This window comes from Numenius arquata, chromosome 3, assembly GCF_964106895.1.
Source record: "Numenius arquata chromosome 3, bNumArq3.hap1.1, whole genome shotgun sequence".
NCBI classification, from domain to species: domain Eukaryota; kingdom Metazoa; phylum Chordata; class Aves; order Charadriiformes; family Scolopacidae; genus Numenius; species Numenius arquata.
This window is the reverse complement of record NC_133578.1, coordinates 29,643,336-29,668,502: the sequence shown is the minus strand read 5'-3', so window position 1 is coordinate 29,668,502 and position 25,167 is coordinate 29,643,336. Positions and strand designations below refer to the sequence as shown.

General features: G+C 38.6%; 1 protein-coding gene across 1 annotated transcript; it reads left to right on the top strand.

Moving 5' to 3' along the window:
* The first annotated feature begins 2,347 nt into the window (after nucleotides 1–2,347).
* On the top strand, nucleotides 2,348–23,982 carry DYTN (dystrotelin). Its single transcript, XM_074145735.1, has 14 exons — nucleotides 2,348–2,384; nucleotides 4,483–4,557; nucleotides 6,124–6,325; nucleotides 8,369–8,454; nucleotides 9,298–9,386; nucleotides 10,063–10,134; nucleotides 10,470–10,633; nucleotides 12,233–12,344; nucleotides 15,652–15,797; nucleotides 17,357–17,525; nucleotides 19,247–19,317; nucleotides 21,411–21,570; nucleotides 22,847–23,327; nucleotides 23,879–23,982. The coding sequence occupies exons 1-14, from the start codon at nucleotides 2,366–2,368 to the stop codon at nucleotides 23,980–23,982; spliced, it is 1,950 nt and encodes a 649-aa protein (XP_074001836.1). The 5' UTR covers nucleotides 2,348–2,365.
* The last annotated feature ends 1,185 nt before the right edge of the window (nucleotides 23,983–25,167 follow it).

The window sequence follows — 25,167 nt, the reverse complement described above, 5'->3', positions numbered from 1 at the left end:
CTACTGGGCTTGGCTGGCAGTGTCGCCTGACTTCTGGGTCTTTAGTAAGTAGCTGAGAGAAAGGTAAGCACCATTATTGTATTTAAGAGGAGACAGTAATTTTGACCTTTGAACACAACATAGAATGTTTTCACCCTTCACAGGAAACAAAAGTAATTGTAGTTTATTTATGCATATTTAAAGTGTTGATCATATGTTGTCTGATTTCAAAAGAAGGAAGGCCTCTGTCATCAAGTCAGTTGATCTGTCAGGAGATTTCTGCCTTATTTGGTCTGGTTTGTCTTTCTCTGTACTTCAACTTAATTGTGTAACGTGTTTAAAAATGCCTTTTATTTTCTAAATTACATATTGTGACAACCTGTGTAGACAAACAAAGTACATATAAGTAATCAAACATGTTGCTTATCTTGCACATTTCAGTAGGGTTCAAGAATAAGGCTGCTCTTGTTCTGTGAATAACAGTATTTGTGTTAATGGGATCAGAATTTATAATTGTAGAAATTTATTTCCTGTACATTTGTAATTAATTTTAAAATTCTTTTTTGTTTTGTGGAAGTGTTTTTAATTATTAATACAGGGCACATATGCTGAAATACAACACACTGACTGAAATAGTGTATCAACGAGCAGAGTTAGTTCAGATTTGACGTTTTGGCAGGCAGGTGCCGCTTCTGCTTTCATATGATGTTCATTATAAAGTAGATGTGCTAGCACTGAAGTAGATTCTGTTCAGTTAACTCGAGTACTTCTTCTGCAGTTGAGATCTAGACTCTCCATAGAGTTGTACACAATAATGTAGACTGTACATATGTTAATAATGCCTTTTATATCTTTTTGGAGGGCGGATTCATGGATATGATGTTATGGTGTTGCACAATGACAGCCAGTTTGGTAAAACACATAAACCATACTTAACTTTGGGACCGTGAGTACCCTAGTACAAGGGTATAGCATGCTTATCCATATGGGTAATTTAAAGGTTAGACATGGCACTGTACTGGATAGAGAGCTTGTCATCTTATAGTAAGTATCAAGTGCTAATAGATTATGCATGCTGTACAACTCAGTGACGTCAGTGGATCTATTCTTATTTGAGGGAGCAAATTCTACTGAGTGAGTTCTAATCTAAGTGAGTTTAACCTGTGTATTTTTACATTCATCCACTTGTTTTATTTTATGTACCTTTGGTGGAGAGAAAAAAAGGAGGAAAATATGTGGCAAGCTGTGTGTTTGAAAGTTTATCTTTTAGGTTGCAACATGTAGCTTTCACTAAACACTTATGTTTAATTGATTGCTTAGAATCATCTGATTTCATTGATTTCCCTACATTGACTTTTCTGTCAAGCTATGCAGAGTCATATACTGCTGCACCCATTTTAGGAGTAATTGTATAAGCAAATTTACATGCCTATGTAAATGTTGGGCAGAACTGTAGAACCCAGGGTTGAGTCCAAGCTCAAGGAAAGAAAATAGAAGAAGAGTGTCAAAGAAACATAGTGGTATTTCTTTCAAAGAAGGACTTCAATAAAAACTGTGGCATTGTAGTCTTTAATGAAGATGCTATTAAAGCAAGTCTATATCCCATCATTTTAAATATTTATAGGTTATTTAGAGAGTGGAACACAAAGTTGCAGCTTTCACCATCACATTTATGGTAGACTCAATAATTATAGATCATTGAATATTTATGCTTCATAATTGGCCAATATTCTGTCACATTTATAACAAATGGTCAATGACTCTCACTGGAAAAATGTAATAAACTGAAAGTTTTGGTAAGTTCAGATTTAATTTATTTATTTGGTTATGCTTCCTTTTTCCCTTCCTTCTGAGCTCAAGATATAAATATTCAGCTTAGCTGAAAAATTTAGTTCAATTTGAAAATTTTAGAAAATAGACTCGTGAGCAATTGCAATTAATGAATCTTGCGACGAGTCTGGTGTAAAAGTATGTCCTCAAGTATGTCCTCTCTGACCTGAAATTATATTCTATGGACTGTGTAGTAATCCTGTATGTAAACACTGGACTCTTCAATACTGAAAGATCCCATTTCCTGTACTTGAAATTGTTCTGGGGACTGTTTTCATACTGGTACAATTTTGCAGTTACTAGATTTACTCCTACTTTATCCTGAGCCAAGAGCATACAGAACATGCAATTTTCTGGAGTTTCTCTGTACTTGGCATCAGAACTATTATGTTGTTTTATGTAATTCTGTTTAATTTCATCTCTGAAATGCATCCAGTAAATTGTTCAGATTAAAAGGTTTGATATGAGTGGTTCGATATGTCTCTGTCTGGAAAATGTGGTTTTACACTTTGGTTTGTTTTGTTATAGAACGCCTAATGCCATCTGTTCATTTTAAATGGATCCAGACTTGCAGGGTAAGGATTTTTCTCATTTTTTTTCCAGTTTTGCTCAAGAGACAATTCTGTGTTTGTATGGACAGAAACTAATTAATTGTAGTGAAGTCATGCCACTTTCAGAATCTCTGTGCTGTACCACGTAAATGACAAATTACACAGCTGTGCTGTCCTACCTTTATTTCTGGCTCTGTCTTGGCACCTTCCCTGCCATTATCACCTTGGCTCATGGAATGGTCAGGTGCACAGGGGCTATTTTCCCTAATTTATACTACAGGATAAATTTTTTTTCACTTATTCTAGAATAGGCATGAAGGATGGCCATACGCTGCCTTTCTGAGTACAAAACCTTAGTGGGTACTTCATCTGTTACATAAGAAGTAGCACAAAATGCAGGACTAGCGGGTAATGAGCTGATATCGCCAGGAAACAATGCACTCTTTTCTATATGTGTAGGAATTCCTTTGTCAGCTTCTCAAGAAAGGGCATTTATGAGTCTTGAGGTGAAATTTGACCAACTGCAGAATGATTATATGTTGGTTTTCTGTCCAAAGGGGAAGCTTTATTCCTATGAGAAATGAAAGAGTTTAGTGACCCTAAATGGCGTCTCATATATAATAATCCTAAAATATTTTGTATTATATTTGAGCTTTTTTCCCTTTGTCTGCTGTTTCACTTGTGTGCTTTTGCAAGTTAATTCTGAAACTATTGCTTGACAGGCACAGAATGCCCTACTTTGAGGCCACATTTTGTGTGGTAGGATGGACTTGAAGTGAGTAGCAGATGGCTACTAAACCAGATTGCCTTCACTTAGAAAGTCATTTTGCACATGGAAGGTGTTTGACTTGGATTGTGTGTATGTTTCTAGCATTTGTATTTGAAAATAAGCATTTGGAATTTAATCCATAGCCTGCTGAAAACTGTGGGCGTCTTTCTGTTACTTTCAAAAGAGCTTTGGATCAGTTTACTGAATCCATTACTGATGATGCATGGAAAGCAAAGCTCATTTCTCACATTGTATGAAATGCTACACTACATCTTCAAATAATATCACAAAACACAGTATGACAAGACCAGGACTAAACAGATGGTATAGCAGATACTGGCTTATTTCTATATCTTAGGCAGCATCTGTGAACCAGCAGAGCCCGTAATTTGCTGACTGTTAACATTAGTCTGGTAAATTTCCCTGGTAAATGGGAAACCATTGCCCACAGCCGATTGCCAGACTAAACAGGTAGAGAGTTTCGTGAGTTATTTCTACTCAGTTATACATAATATTTGTTGCTTATCTTTGACTTTAATAAACTGTGAGTCACTCTTCCTCTCTGAAGTACAGGGTGAGAGTCTCTGAGGACAGGAGGATAACTGATAAATCCCTTTCTAGTTTCTAAAGCTTTGTGAACAAGCCCTTTTTTTTGTCCTGAAGTTCTAGGTATGTGTGTAAAGTATCAGGTATAGGTCGTGTTCAGAAGCCCTTACTTCCCACCCAGGAAGACATCCTTTAGTGATGTGAAAGGAACAAGCTGAAATCATGTATGGGTATGGGATTTAGTCAAGCAGTTTGAGTGGGATTACTAAATAGACATGTCAAAAGCCAGTTGCTCTGGTAAATTGCTTATCTTCTTCTGTGAGAGTCCCAGATGTTGATCTTGACAGAAAATTTGTTTAATGCTTGAAACAACATGCATCCAAAACAATAACCCTACTGTGCAGCCTGACAAACTGTTCCTTGTAGAAGAGCATCTCAAATCAAAAACTGTTTTGCCTGAAGAAATATTATTTCATTATGATCTTGGCTAAAAATGTGCACAGTGCATATCCTTTTTTCTGGTCCATGAATAGACTTGATTCCCAAAGAAACAGGTGTGCTTTCTATGTTGAATACTGTTTTTACAACTTGTCATGTCACTGGTCATAGAAAGACCATTTTCCATGCAAAGCTATTGGAAAAAAAGGAAATGTTTTAATTTTTTTCATTTTTTTCAAAATTTTTCTTCAGAGTAATGTGGGGTTTGATCAAATCCAAATGTTGTTTTGATTTTTAGTCAATCTGTTTTTCTTTCCATTATTTTTTTTTAACTAACCACTTTATTGTAATGTGTGTTTTCTTTCACAGAGGCCTTCAATGATGTTCAGAGCTCCGTCTACAGAACAGCTCTAAAACTACGCTCTGTACAAAGTCTGTGCCAGTGTTAGTAGCTGAAAAGAACCCTGTGCTTTGGCAGGGGGAAGAATCTGTTAACAATGTTGTGTTGCTGTCACCATGAGCTATTATGCTACTTTGCTCTCTTATTTTCCACCTGAGAATCTCAGAATGCATTACAAACACTTAAGAGCTAGATAGTACATCATATACAAATTGATTCTCCCCCTCTTTTGAATGTCAGTGAAAATACATTAGTTAAATTCTACAGGCATGAGAGAATCAAATTATTATTACGATCTGCAACACTTCCGTGCAGACATCAGTGGCAATTATGCATCTTTATCTGTATATTATTATTATTCTCGTTAAATGTCAAATTTTCATGTGTTTCTTAGGAGTTGATGTATTGGAAATAATCATGGTTCACATAAAATGCATTGACAGATGTTATTATTAATACTATAAGTATTAGTGAGAATAAAATATGATAGACCAGAAAACCCCTGGCTATTTACTGGATGTAAATTCCATATTGAGCTAAAATGCACGGAAATCTTGAATTTTCCACCTGAAACAGTCTGTTGCTGAAAATGCACAACATTGCAGATGAAGTCATAATGGTAGCACAGAAAAGATGACTAGTTTGTTGGCCTTGGCCATATTTTTTCATTTGGGCATGCTCTTCTATGAATGTATTTACTCTGATCTCAGCCCTGATGTGGTAAATCCGCCTAGTGCTATGTGTCACAACATGGAAGTACCAACTCACACAGGTACCGGTTTTCATTAGCTCTGTTGCCTAGTCCTCCATGTCTCCTCTAGGCACTCATAGCGTCTATACCAGTTACTCTACTCCCCCTTGAACACTGGTGATCAAAATTGTACATGGGTTTCCAGAGTGAGATTCACCAGTGTCTCACACTGATATTTTCCCATCTGTGCTGGAAAGACCGTAGATGACATATTGTAGGTTCTCTGCTTCGTCAGCAATCTACAAACTTTCAATCTACTATAATCTTTCTCTTCCAATGTTAATTCTAATTGATTATGCCTCTGCAGCACTGAATGTGACCTTTAAGAAGCCCTAGCTCTCTCTTCCCACTGGATATTAGTTATTCCATGGCACATTTCTAGTACAGCCTGTTTGCCTCTTCCTTGCCATAGTGCCATGTATTTGTGCATGAGGAGAAAGCTTACATCAAAGCACAAATTGTTTTCATGGTCACTGGGGAGCATTTTTCTGAGGTATTAATGATGCATAGTTTTATGCTATCTGTATGTAGGAAAGTTAGGTCTATAATTTAGATGCAGTTAATCAACCCATTTTCCTCTATAATTTGAATGCAGTTAATGGTGCTATTTTCTTCCCTTCCTATCTATCCCAAAATCACATGCAGGGAATTTAATTTGAGCTGTTCTATCTTTGTAGCCTCACAAATTTTGCTACATCCATAAACCCAGCAAGACCTTTCCCAGATTATTTCCTTTTTATGTTGCATACTGTTTTTAGACTTCGTTTTACAGACTTGTCACTTCTAATAAAAAATGTCAAGCTTCCATTCATTGAAGGAAAGGGGATCCTCATTCATTTCTCCCTTAATTTTCCCACAGTGGATTTGATTGATGTTTCTCTGATTCAGCACATCCTATCAAGTGAACAGAGCCAGAGGAAAAAGCAGATTTCTCTGGAAGTGCAACAGATCTCTGGAATGCTGATGAAACTGTTTGAGAGGGCAAGATTGGAAAAACCAGGCCAGGTAGATCCAAGAGCTGCTGAATTCACGTTGAGCCTGCTAGTTGCCATGTATGACAGGTGAGAGGAAGCACAAATGTAAATCCATCATGAAGTATTGCTACACTAAGTCTGTTTCTACCACTCGTACCATTTCTGTATGAAACCCTCCTGTTTTGATGGTATTTTGTTTGGTATACACAATGGGATTAGTTCAGCTATAGGAGTATGAGGCACAAAACTTTATCAGAGAAACAGTGGTCAAATGTTTCCAGAATTATCTAGAAGTCCAGATGTCTGCCAGTCCATGCTAACTTTTTCTATGAACATCTTTACAGAGAGTCGCTTTTCTTTTGTCTGCCAAGATACTTTGATACACTCCTGAAAAAGAATCCGTATTTGCCTTTGAATGACAGTACCCGTGCACGGGTCAAGAATAGGCCAGTCACTTTTCACCAGCTTAAAAAGTTTATCAACCAATTATGAAACAAAACTACTGTCTTATAACTAAGCTGATCTGCTACGTCCTGTGAATAGCAAATAGTTTCTGGAATTAATAAGGAAGCAGCTCATAGAGTGTACTTCTCTCATGTATTGTTTGTGAATAATGAATTCATTCAGTAAAGGCAGGATTGGTTTGTGATTGTACCAGATTTAAAAGACAAGGGCTAAGTTCATTGTACAGTTTATTCACCACAGGTGAAATGTATTCCCTTCTACATCAGAGCAAAGTTTTTTGCTGAAAGTAAGTGAGATGTAAGTGGTCTTCAGGACTTTTTATTGAATCACTATTCATTAATAATATGATCGCTACTGCTTAAGGTCCCATGTTATTTATTTTTTGTACTTAAAAAAATCAATTAAGGCTAAGAATAAACTGGTGTATTACAAAACAAAGCTAGAAACATCAAGAATATTTGTAATTTGTGTGCACTATAGGGAAACCATTTAGAAGAATCGTCTTAACAGGACTATCTAGGTCTTTTTTTTCTGTTTTCTTAGGACAGTGTGTCATTTTCTTTCTGCTGTAATTTCTTTTGAAAAAAAATTTCACAAGTTTCTTGCCGTGTATCTAGTATATAAAAAACTTCTTACAGTTTTCTTCTAATCCTGTTTTCTCTGTAGAGTGCTGTTCTCCACTATCAACACTGGAAAGTATTCAATGGCAAGAGCACATAAGGGCTTTTCCATTTTTGTGTGGTAGCTTACTTAATAAGCTTATATAAACCACCATAACAACCATTGATTGTATACTTTAGCTTTAATCTTGGACTTTTTTCTATGAAAGTTCTGGAAAAACTAAATATATAAATTCTAGAAACTTTTGACTAACAATTTCCCATGCAGCTCATACTTCAGAGACTACATTGCAGCTTTATGCAGTATGCCCTGTAAAAATGCAGTTTATCTAAAGATTCTTGAAGACAATTTTATGTAATGATATTCTGAAGTGCAACTCTGCTTTGCAAAAGTGATGTCTTCAATATAGAATTGCAGGATTTCCTGATTTATGGTTTCCAATTCATGTCTGCTTTGTCTTCACATAGAGAAATGTTTTTTCATTAGGTGCATACGTTGCAAACTTGGATTCTGAATTAAACTACATTCTTTATGATCTAATGGTCAAAACTGAAGTCCTGCTCCTGCATATATCCTTTTGATTAAGTTGAGTTGCAGTGAAATTAAAGGGAATCAGGCCAAGAGAAGTTTAATGCAGATCTGGGGCCACAGTGAAGCTGCCTGATGATATAATACAAAAATTAGATTGTAATCCTGCTTTCTTTTTCATATTTGGGAAAGTTTTCCACAAATGAAGAGCAGAATTTCTTTCAGACATGCACTGCAAATGTAAAATTATATTTTACTTGGAATGTGAGGTCTTTGAAGGAGATGCTGTCTTTTTGTTTTATGATTGCATGCCATCTTGAACAGTTAACTCTTGTAGTTATGTTCAGGGACAAAGGGTCCTAGACATAAAATATCCCTAAAATGCAACATCAGCTATATGCATATAAAAAGATCAGAGTTTTGATATTGTCTTCCAACATAGCAATATTTTTTTCTTTAGAGATTGCAGTTTTTATAGTCTCGGTGAAGGTAGTGTAACTTTTTTTATTTTTCTAGATCCAGAACAGGTTATATCAAAACTAGATCTGCTGCAGCTGCCCTAATTGCCCTTTCAGGAGACACTCTACTCGCTAAATACAGAGGTGGGAAATATATAATTTTATACATTGCCTGAAATACTGGACATTGAGAAAAATCTCCATTGTAATTTTTTTTACTTTAAAAGAGAATACAGTTCTGCCATGCAAAAAGTAAATTATGTTGACTGCTTAGTTGTAGAGAAAGGCTGATGCAGAAGAATACTTTTGCATCAATGTCCATAGTCATCTTTTAAGACAGGTAGAGCTTAAAAATGAAGAATGAGTTCTATTTGCCTAGCAGAAAAGAACAGAAAACCCCTAGTCTTAAATTACAAAACAACTTTGTATATTTGGTCCATGAAACTTTTAGAGGCCTTTTAACATTAGACAAAAATGCTTGAATAACTAAGTATGACAGATAAAGGTATCCTGGTGCAGTGTGCAGCACAAAGATTTCTGCCTGAATCAAATGCTCAAAATGGAGAACAAATGGACCACAAGTGGCAATTTGCCTCATAATCTCCTACTGCATATTGTGTGTTTCCTTCCAAATTACAATTTGGAATTAACAATTCACAATTTAAATAGGGCATATATTGTGTAAACATATTTAAATATTTTTCTTACAGACATGAAAATTAGCTTATTGTTTCCTTCATCCTTACCTGTCCTGACTGCCAGGAATAAGGAATTGCTGTAATTTCTCCTTCTCTTTCCCCTGCCTGTAGGAAGAAAGTATTGTCACAGCAGTCACTGAGTGCCTGTCAGATAAACAATAAAGGGGAACTTTCTTGAGGGGTTTATTTGGTAGGCTGCAATCATCATGTAGACAGTTTGAGAATAACTAGCTAGAAGACACTTCAGGCTCTGCCAGGATTCCAGTTTCTTTCCTCTGGTTGTTTGCAGCTTTCTTCCAGTTTTATGCTGTCCCTGACGGGAAGGTGGCCTTGATGACCCGTAGTGCCCTGAGAAGCCTACTAACAGACTTAAATCAGGTAATGTCACCGCAGTGCTGTTACAAAACAGATCCTGTAGGACTATTCTAATCTAGGAGAAAAAAAATACATGGTTGATACATTTTATGTTTTATTACATTATGGGACTGTAGTCAGTAGGGCACTCTGGGGGCACAGGGAGCTACCATGCAAAGTAGGTAAAAGAATCCAATTCTGTAGCTTTTCTCAGTCAAAGTAACCAGTCACATCAGTGCCTCTGTGCATTCATTTTGCTGAGCTTACAGGTCCTGGGAACAGCTGCGTACAGCTCTTCCTAAAGCGACTCCAAACTTCAGATTTCTGTACTCACTAGACTAGCTTGCAATTGCAGAAAAATGCCTTAGCATACAGGTATTTCCAGCTGAACGGGCACTGAAAATGGGATCTGAAAATGACCCCTGAGGTTCAAACCCAGTGTTTTTCAGAATTCTAGTATAGCAACATAGTATGTTGATCCATTTCAGTAAGTGAGCTGGAAGCAAATCATTCTGACACATACTGAACAATGAAATGGCGTATTGATGATATGAATACGAACAGGTTTTCTTCAGAACAGTATGTAAAAATGCATTTCCATAGATGCTTCACCATCTGTGTGCTGTCACCATCTCAGCAAAGCATGATGGGAACATCTGTGTTTTATTGAGGTGTTTCTGAGCCTTTCTTCTTGATGCAGATCCCAGCCATTGTGGGAGAAAGCTGCACTCTGTCTTGTCTGGAAATTGCAACTCACAGCTGTTTTCATGGGGTGAGTGAAATTATGATGTCCTGGGAAATTATTTTGAATGTTACTGGTTGATTAAAATTTCAAGTGTATGGTCATATAACATCCACCAGTATCTACTTTTAAGGGGCAGGACTTTTCATCAGTCTCTCAGTATAGGAGGATTTATATCTATAGAAAAGATGCTCAATAAGATACTACTGAAGACTCTTGCATTTATTCCAAAACCTTTGAAACCCATTTTACATGGATGGAAAGTCTATGCTAGAAGAGTTCAATATCAGAGCTTTAATTAGTAGTTGTAGATGAGACCAGTTCTTTTCATGTAAATGGCTGAATTTGAGACGTGTTTTTTCCAGGTTCTGAAGTCAGCAATTGATGAAGAAAAATTCCTGTCTTGGCTGAGATCGGAGCCTGCTGTTCTTCTGTGGCTCCCTACATGTTACAGATTATCAGCCACAGAAATGGTTTCTCACCAAGCTAGATGTAGAGTCTGCAAAACTTTCCCCATTACAGGCCTCAGGTGCGTCAGTAAGTATTGTAGTCTATAGCATCCACATAAATAGTTATTACGATTCTTTGTTGTTGTGGTTTTGGCCAAATTGGCCAATCAGAATGACAGATGGCCCTTCACCTCCTCCAAAGAGAGGAGAGGAAGAGATAAAGAGATCTATGAGTTTAGAAAAAAACCCTAAACTACTTTAATGAAAATTAATATTAAAATCAAAAAGTAAATAATGAAATAGATACAATATGTACAAAACCATATCAAGCTCCCAGGATGACATCACTGGCAGGCACTGGGGAAGTCCCAGACTGGACTTAGCGATGGATGGGAACTGGATTCCAGCTCTGGAGTCAGGAACACACAGATCAGGATCAAAGGCAGATGAACAGACAGGGTCCTCTTCGGATGTCAGCCACTGAAGAAAGAGGGCTGACCCTTTGATCCCTCAGCTTTTATAATGACCATGGGACAGATGGGATGGAATACCCTGTTGGTCAGGTTTGGGTCACCAGTCCTGTCCTCTCCTTCCCACAGGTGGGACCCCTCTACACTTTTTTCCGTTTCTGACCGTCCAACAGGGCAAATGATGAAATTAGCTGACCTTGGTTGTTATAACAATAAGTATAAGCAAGAGCCTCTCTGCATACTGTTCCTTGGCATGGAGCACAAACATTGGTCTTATGACTCTGAGGACGAGCAGTTTTCTCCACAATATGCTGTTAATTTCAGAGAGTTAGGAGAGGCCTAGCTAAGATGTAAAATTACTGAACAGAAAGTTGGTTCTGTTTTACGTCAAACCGGGACATTTGTATACCTTACAGGCTCTAACTGCTGTATAAAGCAACAAGCTTTGGACATAAGTTTAACAAGTAAGACAGGGAACGAGAGAACCATCACAGGCTAGTGCTCAAGCCTGCATCCTGCTTCTTTTTAGTTCACTAGCACAGACATGATTACGGAGGCTTACTGAAAGTAAACTGCCAGTTCAGTGGTAAAGCCAATTAAACCTGTGTATCTCAATTCTTTGTCCCATAATCAGGTGTATTAACTGGCTAGTTAAGTTAGCCAGCTTAGCATCATTCATCTGAGTAATGGTATAAAATGGCCTAATGGTATAAAACCAATACTATCCATTACCTACTGACCAGAATGCTCAGAAAAGCATTTTACTGTTACTCTCTTCTCAATAACAGTAAACTTACAGGCTTAGGTTTTTGCATTTTTATTTTTTTGCATAGCTGCAAATCCTATGTCAATAATGTAGTGATACTACAGTTCCATGACAACAGCAAATAGAGATAAGCTGGTGCATAAGAAGCATATGAAGATGGAACTGCATTCTCAAAAATGGTGCTAGAACAACTCTTTCTTCCTTGAACTGAATTTTGATGCCGCAAATCAATAATAGCAAAATCATTAGTGGGTTCTGGAGTCCAATGTCATGTGGACAAAATAACTCTTGCATTCAGAGAATGCTGAGGAAAGTCGTTACTCTAACAAAAGTGCTTCTCTGCATTTCAGAACACAGGGATCTAGATTTCCAGTAATCAAGCTCATGTACACCAAGCTCTTACTTGTGGGGAAGTAACTTAATCCTTCTATTTTTCCTCACAGGTATCGCTGTCTGAAGTGCCTCAATTTTGACCTTTGCCAAGTCTGCTTTTTCACTGGTGGTCTCCGCAAACCGCATAAGAGGTCACATCCTGTTATGGAGCACTGTGTACAGGTAGAGTCCCATTGTACTGATTCATTTCCCTCTTCAGGTTCATCATGTAGGGAAGTAGGCAGTAGACTCTTGAACTATATTGGTTATGAAATTATGTGTGTCATAGCCAGAATCACAGAATCTTCATGGTTGGAAGGGACCTCTGAGATAATCGAGTCCAACCATATACGCACCCACACACACCAAAAAAAAAAAACAACCAAAACCCAACGCAACGATCTTGGGCAGTAGAGCATGCCCTGAAGTGCCACGTCTACACATCTCTTAAATACCTCCAGGGATGGTGACTCCACCACCTCCCTGGGCAGGCCGTTCCAGTGCCTGACCACTCTCTTGGTAAAGTAGTTCTTCCTAATATCTAATCTAAACCTCCCCTGCCGCAACTTCAGACCATTTCCTCTGGTCCTGTCATTATTCACTTGGGAGAAGAGGCCAGCACCCACCTCTCTACAACCTCCTTTCAGGTAGTTGTAGAGGGCAATGAGGTCTCCCCTCAGCCTCCTCTTCTCCAAACTAAACATGCCCAGTTCCCTCAGCCTCTCCTCATATGACTTGTTCTCTAGACCCCTCACCAGCTTGGTGGCTCTCTTCTGGACACACTGCAGCAGCTCAATGTCCTTCCTGTAGTGAGGGGCCCAAAACTGGACACAGTACTCGAGGTGAGGCCTCACCAGTGCCGAGTACAGAGGCACGATCACTTCCCTAGTCCTGCTGGCCACACTATTCCTGATACAGGCCAGGATGCCGTTGGCCTTCTTGGCCACCTGGGCACACTGCTGGCTCAAATGACCATAGCATATTAGCGTTATTAATCTGGGAACAGTGACTCAGGAAAAGGAAAAAAGGGGGCTTTTAACTTTAGAAGGAGTGTTTTGTTCTGAAATAACTGAATAGAGCCATGAAATGTTGTAGTGCAAGTCCTCTTCCCAAGGAGTTTTATGGCCAGTTTGCCATTTGCAGACCACCCTTAAACCTTGGAAAGACACCTCAATGTATCCCAGTGCTCCTTCCTCCCAATCCCATTGCTGACTTATTCAGAAATTAATTCATCCTATAGTTGTACAAACTCCTTCATGAAATTTCCTTTATTTCAGAGCTTTTCCACTTTATTGTAAACTTTTTGGACTCATTTGTCTCTGTCAGTTAAGGTCGCAGCACAAAGAGGCAGCATGGGCCCAACTAAGTTTGCTTACTTGGGCTCCATTACAGGGGCAACTTGTGCTTTCATCACACTAGTGACAAAGTTCAACACAGGGAATTTGTATTTGGAAGATCAACCTCTCTTTTGAGCAGGAGATTCCAGATCTTGCATACAGCAGCAGACAGATGATTTTCTTTTTGGATCTATATAACAGTATCTTTTTCCATTCCAGTAAATGAGCTGAAAAGCACCCATGAAAGTTGCCCTAATAAGCTGTACTTCACGGTCACCTTCCTGAAACCCTGCACTTAACGTGAATGATACCTGGCTAGTCAGTGTCTGCACCAAAACTAAAGAAAGTTAGACTGCTCTTGCAGTCACCCTTTGTCTGGGGGAACATTAAACTGTAGCCACTTCATTGCTGTCTTTCTGCAAAGCAAACCCTATTGCTAACACTATGAGAAACTATATCTGGCCGCTCAATATCTGCATTAAAAATAGCAGATAGATGTTTATTCCTCCAATTACTCTTCTTCATCTTCCATTTGTGAGAAAGTAGGAGAATCAAATGGCAACTGATCTCCTCATGTAGAGACTTCTAACAGAGACATTAAAATCAGTGTGAATGGAGAGTGATTGGCAGTGTGTGGATGTGGAAGCACCAGAAGGAAGGGCAGGAGGGATGTATCAAGACAGGAGAAGGTGCAGCCTAGATTAGCTGGTCAGCCAGATCACAGCACTTCCACACACAGCTTCTCATGACAACCAAATCAGGAAAACAAAAGGTATCCTGAAACAAAGGACAAACTGCCATTTGAAGATGACATCCCAAGAGATGATGATTTGAAAGTAAAGAACTAGACATAAGACACCCAAACAAGGAGAAAAATGATCATAATTATTGCCAGCTCCTAAAGGAGCTAAAGGCACATCCAAAACCCAGCACACGGTCATTCATGCTAAGAGGAACACAGGAACCTTAAGGAGAACTGACATCTCTTGTCCTCCATGTCACTGTAAGTCATCATGGCCCTACCACGTGTATACACATACACCTTGATGTGTGAATGCTGGCAAGACTACTTGGACACATGTATATTAGTGCTTGTGAGTGAGTGAGTATGAGTGAGTAAAATCAGTTTTGTTTTAAAATGAAGTGCCCTTCCTCTCCTATACTGTCTGACATTGAGCTCTCCCACATTGTTGCTGCAATATTGAACTGGATCACTGAACTTAGGTTTCCTTCATGAAGCTGTACTGTTACACTAACCCTGTAAATATTTTTTTTGTGGCCAAAATCTATACCAAAATTAAAAACATAAGTTATTCAATATGACAGATACCATTTTTATATCCTTCATGTGAAACATAAAATCAGTAGTAAGCCATTTTTCCCATATCTTCCACTCTTAGCAGATGCTGTCCTTGGCTGGGTAAGTGTTCACATTGTCTTTATCAGGAGTGTGCTGCTGAATGGGGATTTGAAATATCAGCACTTTTTTTATTCCTTACCGTGCTGACACCTTGTGGTAATGTTATTACCGTGTCGAGAAATGACTAAGAGGCATGCTGTATGTTTTCTTTGTGTTTTCCTGTTCAGTTAGTCAGGACTCACCCCATGTTCTGCAGCAGGCACTTTCTGGGCCAGAATTGGTTTATGTCCTCCTATAATAGAGCTACTGAGCTTAGTTGTACCTGAGCCTGACACCTCTGTGACAAATGACTGTGGTTTTTAATGTATTGTACAAGAGGAGGATGTGAGGCGCAGACGGCTGTATCAATTAACACTTCATACAAGTATAGAGGTACTTCTTCTCATTGATCAGAAAAACTTAGATATTGGTTGGGCAGAATTATTGTTGTGACTGTGAACTTAATCATTGCACCTGCCAAAAGCCTGTGTTAAGCATTTCCAGGCTGCCTGAATTTGGTCCAGGCAGTTTTCCTTGCCTAGCAGAATTGGAGCTTCTCTTGCCTGTGGTTCTGCATCATCATCCGCCTCAGGCTCCCCTTGTAGGGTTCAGACAGGAGCCATTAACGGCTTCAATTGTTGAACAGGTGGATCTTTGTTTTCTTATGTCTTGCCTTTGCCTTGGACTGTGTCCACTTCTGGGCAGCACCTGTTTGAAAATTCACTCCCTTCTTTATTATCCCTTATTCCAACAGATGTCAGTAAAGGCGAATGCAAAACACTTTCTCCGCACCATCAGGAACAACCTGTTTCAAGAGCGCTGCAGAAGGAAGGAGGCTCAGAGAAGGAGGGCTCTGGAAATAGCGGAGGAGAACTACTTCCCTACTCACAAAAATACTTTGTGAGTTTCTGTTTCCAATGAGTTTACAATCTCTGAATAATATGTCAGGCTGCTTGATTATGTCCTTTGAGTAAGTGATTTTGTTATGACAGATGCCATGTCATGATTTCTCCATTAAAAAGGGAAAGCATAAATGGAAAATTGCTGCACATTGTTCTGTAGCTTAACCATGATTACCATGCTGACAACCTAATGACCAGTTGTCTGATAAAATATAGCATGCTTGTGTCTTCCTTCCCTCCTTTCTTATGTCATCTCTTTCTCTCCATGCCATTTCTTATGCTCAGTCTAGGGTCAAGCATTGCAAATATTTAGTACTTGTCACAATTGCATGGGGTTTTAAGCACCTCCTCTGTGACAAATTCATTGGAAGCTAACTGTGAATACTTTCCACATGTGACCCACAGTGCATTCACTGACAGCCGTTGTACTCAAGTCCCACTGAATTGCAGTCCTGTGGGATTACTCACAATAGTGAGTAGCTGATCTCACTATTCCGAATCTTTCATGTCATTTCTGTTTTGTGTGCTTTTAGTTAACGAGTAAATTCATTACTGTATTTCCATTGATCACAGTTGTGAATAATAAGCATTGGAGGTTGTGTTGTGATTTTCCCTGTAGTTGCTCCTTCCTTGCTCTGAGATTTTGGTTGATATTTAGGTGTAGAAACTAAAGGGAATGATTATATGAGATAAGCACTACAAACTTATGAAGGGTGAGATTCCTTCCAAGTAGTATAAGGACCTAGCAAGTCTTGCATCTCACATATGCTCTTCATATGAGGATTCAGTGAGACTGAAGTTGTGCAAAGGAGGAGAAAAACCTGTTTATAAAACTTGATTGTGCTACACTGCTAGGTAAGTACATTGCTATTAGAAACCAATTGTTATATACACTAAGACCAGTGGATGATAGTTACAGTGATTCTCTCAGAAAATATCATTTCAATGTTTGTTTTTTAGAATGTGTTGAAATGCAAAACATTTTCCATTGCTAATATCTGCCCACTTGTATTCAGCAACAAAAAATCTTTCTTCATTTTGAATGTCATTTAATCCTTCTGTGAGCCATCCAGATCTCACTGTAATTCTGTAGGGTTTTGCTTACCTAATGCTTGGGTAACAATGAGAGAAAGAAGAATTTGGCGTTGCCATTACAGGTGTCACTGTGGGGCTGATAGGTATCTGGGCTTTTCCTAGCATAGAATGGACTGAACAGCAGGATATATGGCCCTTTGCTATCTTGTTGTAGTTGAAACTCCCGAGATATTTAGCTCTTGGCTAAAGGAAGCAAAACCGAGAAGCAGCAAATTGCACTGATGCTAAATGGGTGGAAAGAAGAACCTGTTGTTGAGATTTTGTTGAAAGAGTGGAACTTGTTTTAAGGAATTTCATTCTTTCAGCCAAAATATGCCAGCAGCCATAGCTAAACATACTTCTTGCTTAGTCAATAGCACAGCTGTCTGTCTACTGATAGTGGATTAGTTTTATCTTTCTGGGTACCAAAACCATGTAAGGCTTGATCCTTTCTCTATTCATTATTTCTCTGTTGGTATACAGTCCCCCTGCAGAACTCAGTGCTTCCCCACTTCCTGGCCCTGAAAACCTGTCTTTCCCAGTGGACAGACCTGTCCTGGATTTACCCCAGTTCATATCTGAAAACAGAGCTGTAATGCAGAAGAGTGAGAATAACAGCAAGACGCTAGAGCAAGGCAAGACAAAAGCTCAGGTGAGCAAAACACGATGCTGTAATAGCACTGAAGCTGGAGCAAAAACTACCAAGTTAACTACCTAATTGCCTTCTAATTAATTACCAGTGAAAAAGAAATGTAATGGGCAGCTTCACCTTTCTGTTCATTTCTCACTTGTGGAAAAAAATGTTAAAACTGTAAACTTAATGAAGCTTGAATTTGATACCCTCCCAAGATTAGGGACTAACTCCTTGACTTCCATAACTTTCAGAAGCATTTCTAAGAAAATTTGCTCTGTTACTTTTTTTCTTTTCAAGTTGTCTTAGAACAGCATGTTAAAGACTAGCTGAGACTGGAGTCCTCTCTCTATTCTGACAGTAAAAAATGCCATCATGTCCTCCTACTGCAGGCAAATGTCAAGGAAGGATGACTTAATTCTTATTAGGCTCAGGCCATTTTTGTCACCATGGCAATGGCAAGGGGACAGAATGGGCCCTTCTTAAGGATAAACCCAGAGTAGTGTCCACTCCAACTAAAATAGCTCATGCATAAAAGCTCTCTACTAATTCATTTCCAGGTTGCCTGCATAGAAACGATGCTAGAGGAGTGGGTAGGACAGTGTAGATAAAAATAATTACATAGCAGTTTTTTCTTTCTATATTTATTTGAGAGGTTGGTAGCTCTGCACATACTCGGAATATAGGGAACACTGGGTTGTGTTCAAACCAATTTGTGTCATCCACTCATCTTGTTCTTCCCAGAAGCCAAGGGTGCAGTAACTGAGAGCAAGCCTGTGTGTGTCAGGTCTCTCCTTTGGCTGCTACTTCTGTACTGCCCTTTGGAAGACCTGTCTTTTAGGACACTAATGCACAGCTTGAAATATAGTGCCAGCCAGCACATATCTGCAGGAGAAGTTGTGGGCAGACAGTGCTTAAGCGTGTCATTGTGCTGGCTGGCACTTGTCATTTTAGAAGACAGCAAGACGATTTGGATCCCTATAGTAGGATTCTGTCACATGCATTGCTCTCTCATTCATTTTCTCTCTGGGCTGAGAATTAATTTTGAGCAGTTTTATACTGATTTCCAACATGTTATAGTGCAGATTATTTCAATATTGCCTAAAAAGGTGCAGACCATATGTCCAATGATAGCTTTTAATAGAATCTGTGAGCTTGGAGATACTGGTGACCCAGCTCTTAGTCTCATAATTTCCTGGCATCCCTGATTCCAGCCCAGTTTATACTGTGCCTCTAAAGCAGCTTACCTGGAAAGCGTTTGTCTCCCTAACTTCTGGGCTACTGTCCCCTGCATGGCCCAGAGACTGCTACTTTCATCCAAAGACCAGGAGTTTCTCTTCTCTCTTCTACATCCAGTCTGTTCTGTAATCTCCTTGGCCCAAACCAGTCATGAGACTTGGGACAGACTGTTCCCAAATCAGAATATTCCATTTTGCAGAAATTCCAGGGAATGAGGTTTTTGTTCTAATTTAAAACAAAACATGTTCTTATACACATAGGATTTCATATAGGACAAAGAATTTTTCTATAGACTAAATTTTCCAGTCAGTTCTAGTAGCCATTAGAAATACTTTAATGCACCAGTTGATTGCAATCAGTTAAATAAAAAAGTTAACTAGTAAATCTGTAAAACGGACCAAATCCCAAATTTACCGTGCCCTCTTATAGCAAAAATTGGATAGAAAATGAAATGTTATTGCTGAAAAAGTTATAAACAGATAGTTTTCTCTTTTTTATTATAGGCAATAGCCTCCTTTGAAGCAGATGTGTTAAAAATGTATGAATCCATCAAAAGCATTCACAATGAGAACAGGTAGGTAAATGCAGTAGTATAATGACTGAAGACTGGTGGGCAGTGCTGCTCCAGTGAAGAGCTAGAAGAGAGACGATTTTCCCATACTTTACAGGTTTAGAGATTCAAAAAAAATTCCTGTCAAAGGGGGATGAATGATAAAAACTCAGCAACAAAAATTCTAAATGGAGATCACTGGAAAACAGTTTCTGGCAAAGCAAAACATTTTGGTTTGCTTTCATCAGCATTTCTTCAATTGTTAGTTTACATTTCTAAAACGTATTTTTAAGGGAAAAAAACGATCATTCACATAGCAATATCAGAATAGCATACTTTTTCATTTTTTTCTCTGAATAAGACTTAATCAAAACAAATTTCATAATTCACATAAAGTTTGTAAATCGAAGTCGGATCTCTTTCTAAAAAATACGCTACAAGTCAAATAGAGATTACAGGCTTAATACAGTAACTACTGGTAAAAATTCCACAACTTAGATTATCACAGAAGTCCCTTCTGATATTCAAACCTTTGACAAAATAAAATATTAATTCCTAAGCTACAAATTTCTTGGGTAGTTTGTTTAGGGGTAGGGGTGTGTATGGGCAACCATGCTTACCTTTTCTTTCACTTTTGCTTTTCCCTCCTTCATTTTTGTAGTTATGTATGAATGTGCTGTAGATATCATCATGTCTGTGACCACTGAAACCAATGGAATTACAGTGAAGTGTAGAATTTGATCCTGAATCTACTCTATTTCCTTCAGTATGTTCAGTTCCCTCTGTTCCTTTTTTGTTTCATTCATACAAGCCAATGTACAATTGCTGCTCCAAATTCACACAAGGGCACCCCAAAACTGGAACAAAGTAATTGCAGTTTCATTGTAAGTCTGTGTTCTTGCCTCACCCTCTGTTCTTACATGGGAAAATAAAGAGATATGACAAAGATCTTCAGCTTTTGTTTAGGTTAGCAATACTTGAGAGGATATCTGGGAAGCCTACTTCTGAAATACTGCATCAGCCTCTGACCCAGAGCTTATCATATAACTGGGTGAATGAATCTCATTAGTTATGGGAAGCTCTTTGTTCTTATTTGTGGACCAACTTTCAGCATTTATGTGCCTGTTCACAGAACTGGGCTCGGAGTTAGTTGAAGGTAGTCAGCATTTTACGGTAAAGACACATTAAATGCTCTTATAAGGGACCACTGTAATATTAATCATAATTTTAAATGGTCTGACTTACTGTCCCATTCATACAAATCTTGCATAATTCCAGTGAAACTGATGGAGCTCTTGCCTGTAAGCCAGTGCATACCCAAAAGAAAGTGGATCAGATAAACTTCTGGATGTAACTATGCAAGGGAGATAACTATTTCATCTGTGTGATATGAAGCAGTTGTTTTATTACTGTAGTGCTAACAAGCTTTTCTGTCTGTCTCCATCTCAGCTGTGGGGAAGACAAAACTGTATTTCTGCACTGACTTCTTAGAGAAATTCCAACTCTAGAACAGCGATATGGGTGGTATTTTTGTCATACTGTGCTCTGATAGGTAATTTCTAAATCTTCTCTGGTGTGCACGGAAGGGTGGCTCTTCTCATTACAAAAATCACAGTTTCTTTTCAAGGACAAGTGGCCTGTGCAGAAACTATTGGTATCATCAAACAAGCTGCATAGAATACCAGGAGCAAGAAGAAACTCAGAGGGGTAGAGGCTGCTTTTACTCCTTTGATGCCCAGGGGGAAACATCGGGTATCTTTTGCAGGTTTGGGAGTTGCCATAAGTAGTTTGCTTCTAGACAGAGGGACTGCTACAATGTCTCTCCTGTTGCAACTCCCTTTGTGGGAAATGTAAAACCCCAAGATGCAAGGCTGAGACTTGGCCACAGTTCCACTCAGCCTCGCATCTTTCCTCATCTAGAACGCTACTGTTCTTGATAATTCCATGGATACAGCCCAGTTCCTGAAATACTGACCTCTAACCCCGAAACTGACAAACATTTCCAGAACTGACGAAGAGGAGAAAGTTTGTGCTATGGTGTTTGCTCTTTTCCATGACTGCATACATTTGCATGTGTGTGATCTAGCAAAATTCCCACCCTCCTGTGTCCCTGGCAGGTACATGAAGAAGCAGTTCAACAAGTGGAAGGACAAAATGCAATTTCTTCAGAACTGCCAGGAAGACAAAAGCTGCAAAATAGAGGCAAAGCTCCAGAGCCTGAGAGCAAGCCATGAAAACCTGCAAATGGAACTGCAGCAAATGAAGCAAGAAGTAAAGGTGTAGTGATAAATGCACTAAGAATTTTCACGGCTATGGGCAATTACTGAACACTAACTACTCCTTTTCCTGCAGACCAACACTCTTGATACTATTTCATGCACCTTTGGCTTGTCTGCTTGGTCATTTAAGGTTCTTGTCTTCAGAGAAAGCAGATAGGCTCTTTGCAACAAAGATTTTTCTTGTCATTTAGCATCTAGCACAGATACCCATGTCTGGGATGTTTAGATACTACTGCAATGAAAATAATGAGAGGGTATTCCAGTAAGAGTGAGAATATGGTTTCCAACAGAAGTATTAGATACTGCATTGCAGCCTTTTCTTTAAGGAAGAATCCTGTGTTGGCATTGAATAAATAAAATAATCTTTTGTCATTCCTAGTTTCTGTCTTGTACTGCAATGTAACACAGACCTCTTACAGAAAAAAAAATTATTTATTTTCAATTGCATTGACTCTTGTTCATGTAAAGTATCTCTGAGATTCTAAAAAGGCCCCTATTTCACAAGGAATGTGTACATATTTGCCACCTACAGCATTTAGGTAGCGTTTTCTGCAATGCTGCTTTTAGAGTGTTTTTCAGGGATGGTCAAACACAGAGAAAAGCTAGACGTATCTGCAGTGCATACTTGGTCAGTTTTATATCACTTGCACATGGAGTCCAGTAAGACCTGGCCTGTCCTACCACCCTGTGTGTGTGCTGTGACATGAGCCTGTCCACAACATACAAGACTGGCTGCACACATGCAGTTAAGTGTCCAGTGCAGGCACAGTCAGCTCAGTTACATTAGACTTGGCATTCATGCAGTGGATAGTATTTGCCATCATAATTCTGTCTAGAAAATTCCAAGTACAATTGTGGCACTGACAACCAACCTAGTTTTGAAATTTCAAGTGTTAACAAGTGTGAGGTGTTTGATACGTGTTTAATATACACATATTTTTTTCCCTTAGTTTAATTCTTTTAGAACAATTTTCCTGCAGATCTACTCTTGGAACATTGTTATTCCCACATCTCAGTAGCATTAAAGCACATAATGTCTTCAGATTGGAATTGTGGAAAAAATGGTCACATGGATTTGTCCAAACTTAATCACAAAGTTTTATTTCATTGCAGGAAAATCTTTTATTTGTGAAAAGAATTGGTTCAGTTCACCAGAAATTAAAAAAAAATATTATTATGACCCAAAATTTATTTTCCTACCTGTTTTAGTACTACCACCAAACCAAATTATCAGTTATTCTCCCAATGTAGTTTCTGTGTTTTGTCTATTGTAGGCAATGTTACAGTCATCAGAGCATCCTTTTGTACAGTGTCAGAATATGATGCCAAGAAATCCAGATGTACTGCTGGAAAGGAGAGTGCGGGGTGGATTAAATCCTGCCCAAATAAGGCCTACTCACAGAACATATTCAGACAGGAAATCTTTGAATCCTCCCAACTCTGCAAATAGAATGGAGTTTTTACAGACACCTGAGGTTCCCACTGCAGCGGACTTTACGTTCTCAGAAGACCCACTGGAGTCAGTGGCCCTGCAGAGTGACAGACCTTTTATGGGACAGTATAAAAAAGCAGAAGAGAATCAAACATATCCACCTGAATTGACAGAAAACTCCCTCAGTGGCATTATGAAGAATACGGTTCTTACTCCCACTGCGGTGCAGATACCACCCGATGATAAGGAAGTCAGAGAGGAAGTGGAACTGCAGCAGCTAGTGATGAAACTGAAGGACGCATTGTCTCTCCAAGCCAAACCAGGTATAAGTTCTCTCAGTAATCTTGACACTGTCTTCTCACCTTCATCCAGTTTACTCTATAATATTGCCCATAATCAGAGGAAACTCAGAATCTTGCCTTCACCGTTGTAGAAGTACTCCAGCTCCATACTGTAAGGTAGAACACATTCCTGTAAAGTGGAATATAACCTCTAATGTTGGACTAATTTGAAACAGGAGGAGTCAAAGTGCATAAGAGGAAATCAGTCTCAGCAGTCAATTAAGGTGTAAACTTACACTGGTGAGGGCACGAGGTCTTTTCTGTTGCCACTTCTGTGACACTGTAACTATGACTCTAGTCCCAAGCAGACTTCCAGCAGTACAAAACCCGTTTGTAATCAGTCGTCTTACACAGCAGAGCTTTGTTCGATGCTCAGGATGCCTCACTTTTGACAATGAGGATGTAATGAAGAGAGTGATGGAAAAAGCTGCTGTTTCTACGGTTATCTTAAATTAGAGATTTATAAAGAGTTTTTCAGGGCTCTGGCAGCATACAAATGCTCTGAAAGACTTTAAATCTGTTCTACTTTTCAGCTCAACAGTCTGCTTTGCAGCAGGAGTTCTTCAATACAGCTGAACGTGTTTGCAGATCCTTTTCTGACCTCATCAACCAAATAACTTCACCAGCTTGTAAATGATGGAAACTACCATTCACCTTACAGCTTCACTGACCTATTGAAGGTAATTGATGCCACGTCAGACTCTTTAGTGTCTCAGATGTTCTAGTGTAATAACCCAGCATAACAGATTTCTGCATTTACTGGCTTCACCAGGAACCATAAATAGTGTTAGTGAACAATGTACCTTTTTTATTGGTGGTTTTCAGCTCCTGTGCAGTAGATGTTGGCCCAGCTGATAAAAATCAACATGTCTTCATTGATGTTACACTGGCTTTCACTACTGTCCTGCCCCGTCCTCTCTTCTTACTGCTATGTAGTATGTAATGGCTTGTGTTTGAGGAACATTTATTTTTGATATGAGAGTTGGCTTGAGTCAACAGGTTTCAGTGATGTGTTTTCTGTCATATCATTGTTTCTTAGACTAAAGGAAGGAAAAAGTTCTTAACTGTCAGACTTATCAATACTCTATTAGTCTATGATATTCATATTTTTCCAAAGAACTGAATTCATATTTAAAGGAAAAGATGCTTTGAACATTTAAAGGGATTTCATTGCTTTAGAAGAGCCATTCCATTATTGATTAACTTGTATATTAGTATAGAATGGTTAATAAGAATGTAATGTTTAGTATAGAATGGTTAATAAAAATTTAATTTTACCTGCAGCATCTAAAATGTGAGAAAAGTAATTTTTTCCTTGCTTACTAGCAAATACTTTTGTATTTGATGGAACATACCTAAACCTTCCAGAGTATTAAAAATTCTTGTCAAACCTGTACACACATACATACAGGCATATATATGCACATGAGTAAACATACAAGCTGCACAGAAGTTTGTAAACAGATAGATGACTGGCTGTAGGTAGCAGGTTGTACTTCCTGAAGTTGATTACAAAGCCATCTATTAGACATCAGCAGGGAAACAGGCTGGGGTTTGAAGAGAAAGGAAGATATCACACCAAAGAAAGACTGCATACTAATTTAATCCATTTGTACTACAGTCTAGCTTCATTTCTTGTAATGATGGGTAAGTGAAGGCCTTAGCAAGAATTTAGATCATTCATAGAAGAAAAGTAATAGATGCTCACTGCTTGCCTTTCATTGCTTGTTTCCTACCTGTTTCTTACAGCAGTGCAACTCAGTGAGATACATTGATATAGTCTGTGATGATAGTGTGATCAAATGCATATTGTTTTAGTGAA